We start from the raw sequence: 8,245 nt of genomic DNA on the forward strand, positions 1-8,245 counted from the left end.
AAAGGCAAACTTGCGCAAATATTCATAGAAACCCTCATGTAAAAGGGAAACATGCGCAAATATTTATAAAGACCTTCATGTAAAAGGGAAACTTGCACAAATATTCATAAAAACCCTCACGTAAAAAGGATAATACTCGGAATCAAAATGCTTCAAAGAAAAGGCATCCGAGGCTACACATAGTAAAGCGCGAATTGAACAACATGCGCAAAATACTTGAGCAAATGCAAAAGTTAAAGGCTTGCATAGATATTCAAATGAAAGTAAGACTAAAACGGCACTTAAACAAAAAGAAGAAAATATGTCTTTATTTACACGAACGGGCCAAAATGTTACAAGTATGAAACGGGAAAAGACAAGTAAAGCCAAACTGAAGTACTTCCGGGCCCAGGATAAAGAGAAGTGTCCTCGCCCCCGGGAGTGGTAGATGGTTCCATCGATGGCTCGAGATTTCCCCCAGTCTGATCTTTAATATCGTCGCCCTATGATTCTTCTTCAGTTCCTGAAAATTTGGAACCAGAACCAGATGAGACAGATACATCGAACCTCGATAGAAGGCCAGTCTTAGCGGCTAACTCAAGATCGTGTGCCTTAGCAATTTCGGCATCAATATCAATGACACCAGCTTTGGCTTCTTCCAAGGTTTTTCTCCTCATGTTGTACATGGTGTAAGTGTTTTCAACAACAAGGGAAGCCTTTCGGCGCTTGAGTTCTTCTTTGAGTTGGGTTATCTCGGCAGAAAGATTTTCCCGAGCAGACTTAACAGATTTAAGGCTGACGTCAAGCTCGCGAACTGTTAAACTAAAGAGCCTGTTATGCTCGATAGTTTTCCTGTACTTCTCTTCTAGCTGGGAATGTTTCTCCCCCCGCGACAGCAAGCTCTTCGACTTTGGAGTTCAAGGCTGTTTCCAAGTTAGTTACCCTTTCAGCAGCAGCAGCCTCGTGCTCGGTTGCAATAAGAATGGCGTCCTGGAATTCAGCCCATTTAGCCTTGGATTCATCAAATCTAGCCCTCAACAGGCCAACTTCTTGGCTAAGGGTTATCACTTCTTGCTCGCTTTGCTGTAAACGAGCTTTTAAAATATCGGCCATGGTGGCTTTGGTTTCCAGTTATGAGAGACAGAGAATGGTTTGGTCCCGTTCTACCAAAAATTGATCCCGTTCAGAAGTAAGTCCTTCCTTCTCATGAATCAATATTTGAAGGCCCTTAGAAGCAAGAAAGTTGGCCTGCAAAACAAGAAGAGGTAAAACTTAAAATAAATTCATTCAAAAGTAGGAGAAATAACAGAGGTAGAAAGAAACATACCGTTGCGGCGTTATGCATAGCTTTGTTCAACAAACACTCTCGAGAGAGTGTCTGAATATTTTTCCAATCCTTCTCTAAAGCCAAAGGCTTCAGATAGTTAGCAAGCTCCACTGGCCGGGAAAGAAGATTGCACCCAGTAGAGACCGAAAGAGTAACATTCCTCCCCCTCTGAGGATCTTCAAAAGGGAAAACATAATGTTTCCCCAAATTCCCATGAACTAGGGACTGTGGAAGAGGAACGCCTTTTTAATGGTCAGGTGCGGCCGCTGGAGATAATGTTGCTGGTGGAAGAATGGATGAAGATGGAAGTGATGTAGCAATTGCTGGTATTGGAAAAGGTGGTGATGAAGTTGATGGGGTAGAAGAATGAGAAACGGCTTTGTCAAAAGCCCCTGGATGTTGGGTACTCACCAACCGAATATGGCAAGGACCCAGTACTCTGCCTCGCAGTACCGGGCACAACAATTGGGGCCCGGGAACGGAAGTTGGCATTATCTACCAAATCAAATTCTCCCCAAAGTGCCGAGACATCATCCTCGGTTGGTATGACTGTCTCAACAGGTTGAACATCCAGTTGAGATGATAAGGATCATCGCCTTATATGAAGAGAAGCTCCCTCATCACTAGCTTCTTCATCACCATAAATCATCACAGTGTCTATGACCGGCCCGGAAGGAAGACCAGGGGTCATTACTACCAGAGATAGCCCGGGGACAGCAGTCTTCGCCCGCTTATTCTTCTCCCCGGCCACGTAGGAACGTCTTCTTTTCGGTTGCTTATCTTCTGGCCAAGGACTCCGTGAAGATGTGGTTGCACCTAAAACAGGCCCGAAGATTCCGGTTAGAAGGAGAGCTTCCTGAAGCAGCCTCGCTGCATCAGCGAGATCAGCCAAAACGTCCTCCTCGGGGACAGTAATAGAGCCCACAGGTAGACCTAATTTCATAAACAAGTTAGAAGGGTTCAATCGATATGCAAAGCATAGAAATATGGAAGCGGGGTAAGTTCAAATTACCATGATTTTTGGCCTTCCACCCGTATTTCAGGGCCAACTCTTTCCACAAGCGGGTGTCGGGCGTTGTGATGTCCAAAATTTTTTGAACCCACCAGTCTAAACCTTTCACCACCGGTGGGACCCATCGAGTAGCTAAAACATACGAAGAATGAAAACACGGCCATAAAAGAATATTTAATGAAAGAAGGAATATTAGAGATCTTACGAGCGCGGTTCCAAGCGGCCGGAAAGGATGAAGCCGTTGTTGGAATAATACTTCTAGTGGCATCCGCCGCGAACCATTTCGTCCACCCACGGTCACTATCATCATTCATGCTAGTCAACAAAGCATGGTGACCTCGTTTGCAGAGATTTATCATCCCCCCCTCCTGGAAAATCTTGGGGGAGTAGAGATTCATCATGTGAGCTAATTGTTAGCTCTTCTCCAGTTTCTTGGCACAAGCGTCGAAGGTAGGCGACCGTCCTCCACACAGAAGGACTTACCTGTGCCAAACACACCTGATAGCGGAGGCAAAATTCCGCAATCATGGAATCAAGCTCTCCACTCAAAGAAAACGCACCCAAAGTAAAGAGATACGTGTAAAAGTATGTAAAACCTTCCTTTGGAAGGGTCACTCTCTCCGATAGATCAGGAGCGATGATATCCAATTCACGGCAACGACAATCTTCCTTCACAGCGGGAATACTGGAAGGACGAGTGAAAGAAGGGTACCTTCTAACAGCCCATGTACGAGGGTTAGCAAAAGGAAATTTCTCCTCAAAATTCTTTGCGGTATTGAGTCTTTTTGGTATGATGGAGTCTACGGTTGGAGCGACAAAGTCGTCGGTTTTGTTTTTGCCTTTTGAAGAGCTAGTACGTTTTGAGGAGGAAGCAATCGAAAAAGAGAACGGATTTTTTCTGTTTGAAGAAGATGAAGACTCAATAGGCGAAATAAGATGAAGGAAGTTGGAACACAAGGGGGGAAGTTGATACGTATAAGTAAAGTTTTGGCGGTTAAATCCTTGGCTAAGATTACCTCGATAACCGGCAAAGGGTGTGCTAAATCATGGGAAGATGTGTGTTCGGGGTATTAAATACGGAGAGATAGGCGTCTAATCAACCGCCAGTGGTCTTCAAAAGGAATTATTGTAATTCCTGCCAAAAGAGTGTTTCTACCAACTTCCCGACAACACAAAGTTATGCCACCGGAAAGCAGGGAAGCTATCTGTATTAGGTAAAATATGTTATGGCACGTGGCCACCCAAGAAGGGGACACGTGGAACCTAAGCAGGGAGGACGAAAAACCGGACGCAACTATCCCGTGTGTCGCCGGAAAAGATAACGTTCATGAAGGCATTGAATATTCTGCGCCCGGTAGCATTCAATGAGGAATATTCTACAGTATTAAGAGCAATGGCCCGTTATAGAGAATTTGACATTTATGTTCACCGTTACGTCTTCATCAATACTTCTCGTAATTAACATTAAAGAAGGGCACGACCCAAGTACCTTCTTCATAGCTATAAATAATAAGCTCAATGATCATTGTAAGGGACACAGATTTTTTGGCTAACTTATACTACATTCTATATAGAATTTTAATACTACCATTTTGCTTTCTCACTTTTTGATCTCATCATTATTGTGTCCGGAAACTCTGTTTCCGGACTCATCAGTTCTGACATTTCATTTATATTTTAAGGCTAAGTATTTTATATTTCATCAGTTATTTTATTACTTTTTGGATCAAATTAATTCACTTATCTAAAAAAACAAATTCAATCGTACCATTTTACGGGTTAACAACAATACATACAAATACTACTACAGCTGAGCTGTCAAGCGGTACTCTTAATATCAACCAAAGTTACTAAGAAAAACAAATCCAAATTTTATTTGTCACCTTTCCCATACTTGCTACTCTTCTTTCATGGCTAAACACTCCAAAAAAAGCTACACATATCTCAGAAAAAAGAACTACTAAAAGAACTATTCTTTCTTGCTTGTTTTTGAAGATTTCTATCCCATAAAACTGCTAAACAAACAAGCTGTTTCACACAACAACGTTCCTGCACAAAAGTTGGATATTCAAAAAACAAAAAAGGTGAAGGAATGTATGGTAATTCCCCTGCATATACCAAAACTAAAGAAGGGTTAGTTTTAAAGAAGAGAGAAAAGCAATTAAACATGGAGTCAGAGTATGCAAACAGCAATATGCGGAACAGTAGTACTACTTCTGGATTGTTAAGGTTTAGTTCAGCTCCAACTTCTTTTCTTGCAAATTTCACTGATAAAGTTGTCAAGAATGGGAATTATAAGAATGGTTTGGGTTCAAAATTGAATCTTGGTAGCAGTCTTGGTTTGAATAATTCACAGCTGCCACCTCCATATCCAAGGCATAATTCAATAAATGGGTATAGGGTTGTCAGTTCAATGGAAATGGATCGTCAAAGGCAAAACAAATTGGGATCAAATCTTATGAGACAAAACAGTTCCCCTGCTGGCTTATTCTCTCACCTCAATTCTCAAAATGGTACTGTTTGATTATTTTATTTATTTATTTATTTATTTATTGTTGATGCATTCATTTCTTTCTTCTTTTGGAAAGTCACTTTAAGATTTGTATTGTACTTTTGTTAGAAGTTGATGAGTTGAAAACATATCCCTTTGCTTAAATGAATACTAATATTCAATAGGGGCAATTTGACCCTTTATATATACTCCAATTGGATTGCTTTATTTCACTTTGCTATGTAAAAAGATTCCTAATTGTGTTGTTATTTTCATTTTTCATGTTCTTTTAAGACTTCTATAAAGGGAAAAGGTGCAATTAATAAAGTGCTAATCGTAGTTTTTTAGCCGAGGGTCTATCGGAAATCATATTTCTGATCTTCCAGGGTAGGTATAAGGCTGCGTATACCCTACCCTCCCCAGACCCACTTGTGGGATTACACTGGGTTGTTGTTGTGGTACTAATCGTCGTTCTCAACTAGTTAAATGTTTTACCAGCAATTTAATTTGCAGGTAGTGGTGTTGGAGGTTATAGAACGGTAAATGGTGCCAATGGAGATACAGTTTCACCTTCTTCCTTGGGGATGTTGTCTCGAATCAACGAGGTCGAGAATGAGATCAGCAGACTAACAACTAGCCTTGGTGATGACCAGTCCGGAAATGGAAACTCAGAAACTCAATATTACAATTCTGGATTACCATTTGCCTCTTGGAGTGATTTTCAGGAGTCCTTCACTGGCCACAAAAGGGAGATGCTGGATAATGAAGAGAAGTTGTTTGCTAATTCTCAGGTAAGAGAATAATACCTTTGACTAGCTTTTCTTTCGCAGCTATAAGTCAAATGGAGATCCTCTATTTTTCACGAATCCAGTTCTTGATAGTAAATGAAAAGAGTGGCAAGGCTAAGGTATAATTTGGCATCTATGCATTAGGATTATCTCGATTTTCGATTGAATTTAACTAGCTATTACTTTCGTGATTACTAAAATCACTTTGTATGGACAGTTACTTGAAGTTATCTATGATCTTATAGTGTAAAAATTCTTTTATGCTGTTAGTTTATAGAAGTTAAAACACTTTTGGATTTCACATTCTTGTGTGCAACCAGATTGGACAACTTGGAAATCAGACTCCAATTTTGTCACACCACTTAAGTTTACCAAAGACACCAGCTGAAATAGCTGCAATGGAGAAGTTATTGCAACTCCAAGAGATCGTTCCGTGTAAAATCCGTGCCAAGCGTGGTTGTGCTACTCATCCAAGGAGCATTGCCGAGAGGGTACGACTTTTTTGAATCTGTTACCGATCTTCATTGTTGTCAGTTTCGTTGATTGAAATATAAATCATGAATCTAGATGTGAATAAATCTGATATCGTTGCAACTTAAAAAAAGGGCAGCCCGGTGCATGAAGCATCGTGTGTTTACGCAGGGTCCAAGGAATGGCCGCATCCCAATTGGTGTGATGTAGGCAGCCTGCCATGATGCAAGCATTAGTGGCTAGTTCGAACCCATATTTTATAGGTCATACGGAGATAACATTACCGTTGCTCCAAGGCTCCCTTTAGCGTTGCAACTTGTTTACTCTAAATTCTTGAATGAAACTATATGGTGGTATTGTTCAGGTAAGAAGAACTCGAATTAGTGAAAGAATGAGGAAACTGCAGGAGCTTGTCCCAAACATGGAGAAGGTAGGTTATCCATACCTATTTGTCTTTGTTTTCTCTTTTTTGGGACATGTGTGGAACCTCACTAAGTTTATGATTCATTTTTTTGGCAGCAAACTAAAACAGCAGACATGTTAGATTTGGCTGTTGATTACATTAAAGACCTCCAAAAACAGTACAAGGTATTATGGGAAAAATTAACCTGGCATAATTCCAAACTCTCTGCTCTAATCAAATATATTAGGGTAGGCTGCTATATCACACTCTGTTGAGGTGCGGCCCTTCTCCGGATCCTGCGTAAATGCGGCATGCTTCGTGCACTGGACTGCTCTCATAACTTACTATTTGAGTTGTTACCTTGAATTCTAAGCAGAGTCTAATGGAGTCTGCTATGATTCAAAAGAACTTAATGTTTTCAGACACTTAACATAAATTTATATATGTGAATAATTACTTAAATTTAGCAAATACTAAATTATGTACCCATAAGAACTTTAAAGTTGAACCTATCAAGTTTTAATATTCGAGCTTTTTGACTTTTTTTTTTCCTCACACATTTATCTCATAATTTGCAGACTCTTACAGACTGTAGGGCAAACTGCAAATGTGCAGCTATGCAGAAGCCAGTTTCCAATCAAAGGGTTTGATTTTCTTCTGTACATGGAGAAAGGTTGAGGTTGAAGCAAGCATCCACAATAGTCTCTCTTTCTCCTTTAAAAGAAGGAGAAATGGAAGAAACAAAGCTATGTTTCTGTTTAGCAGTTAGCAGGGGCAAAAGTGGTCTAGATACTAAACCAACAAGGTTCCAAACAACAAAATTAGTGGGAAAGGCATAGTTTAGTTCATAACTATCTCTTTATTATACATGTATTCCTTTTCCCTTTTAAATGGCGGCTCGATGTACAAGGTATCCCCTGCTCACGCAGGGTTCGGGAAAAGACCGCATCTCAAAAAGTGTAATATAGATAGTCTACTCTAATATAAATATTAATGATTACTTCCAAATCTTGAACTCGCGACTTATAAGCCGAAAGCCCTTCGTAATTAATTAGTATGAATTAGCATAAGTGTCCACTTCTTTTCTCATATTTGTGTTGGATCCCAGTTTTTCCTTTTATGATCCATTTATGGACCAACCAGCATGTGGATGGCTAAGTTTGTCAATGATTGCGAGTTGCACATATTCTTTAATATTATTATATAGAGAATTTAATATTATTATTATATAGAGAATATGACTCAAAGCTCTAACTGCATTGGATGACCTTCGTGTCATTTTCTTTATAATTGGAACCTTATCCAGTTGCCATTTTATTATTTCAATGAGCACAAAATTCGGGTAATTTCTCTTCTTGCCTTTAAATTGTCCAATATGAGAAGGGGGATGAAATATATAGTAATAGATTTTATTTACATTGAATTTGTTAGTTGCCTTGGGAATGGTGATAGCAAAATTGGGGGTAAAACGTGACAAAAGTAGAGGACAACCGAGGCACATGACTGCCCTATTGCGGTGACTTGAAGTTGTTCTATCATATACTACGCAGATGCAAACTTAGCAAGCTAGAGGACGGTGTTTGGAATTTAGAGCCCGTTTGGATTAGCGGAAAAAAATAGCTTTTAAGCACAACTATTTTCTTAAAAGCAGGTTTTAAGTGCAGGAGCTTATTTTATAAATAAGTAATTACATGTTTGGATAAAAGTGCTGAAACTTAAGACTCGTTTGGTCATAGATTTTACCAAAATAAACTTGGGTTTTATTTGGCAAATA

General features: G+C 39.7%; 1 protein-coding gene across 2 annotated transcripts; it reads left to right on the plus strand.

Moving 5' to 3' along the window:
* Positions 1–4,180: 4,180 nt before the first annotated feature.
* On the plus strand, positions 4,181–7,486 carry LOC104087559 (transcription factor bHLH130-like). 2 transcript variants are annotated; one of them, XM_009592067.4, is made up of 6 exons: positions 4,182–4,831; positions 5,323–5,600; positions 5,918–6,088; positions 6,433–6,498; positions 6,588–6,656; positions 7,050–7,486. In XM_009592067.4, the coding sequence occupies exons 1-6, from the start codon at positions 4,411–4,413 to the stop codon at positions 7,119–7,121; spliced, it is 1,077 nt and encodes a 358-aa protein (XP_009590362.1). In that variant the 5' UTR covers positions 4,182–4,410; the 3' UTR covers positions 7,122–7,486. The 2 variants fall into 2 exon arrangements, with proteins under 2 accessions (XP_018623405.1, XP_009590362.1); XM_018767889.3 differs by lacking the exons at positions 6,433–6,498; positions 6,588–6,656 and having other exon boundaries at positions 4,181–4,831.
* Positions 7,487–8,245: the final 759 nt, after the last annotated feature.

Source organism: Nicotiana tomentosiformis, chromosome 3, assembly GCF_000390325.3.
Source record: "Nicotiana tomentosiformis chromosome 3, ASM39032v3, whole genome shotgun sequence".
Classification (NCBI taxonomy): Eukaryota; Viridiplantae; Streptophyta; class Magnoliopsida; order Solanales; family Solanaceae; genus Nicotiana; species Nicotiana tomentosiformis.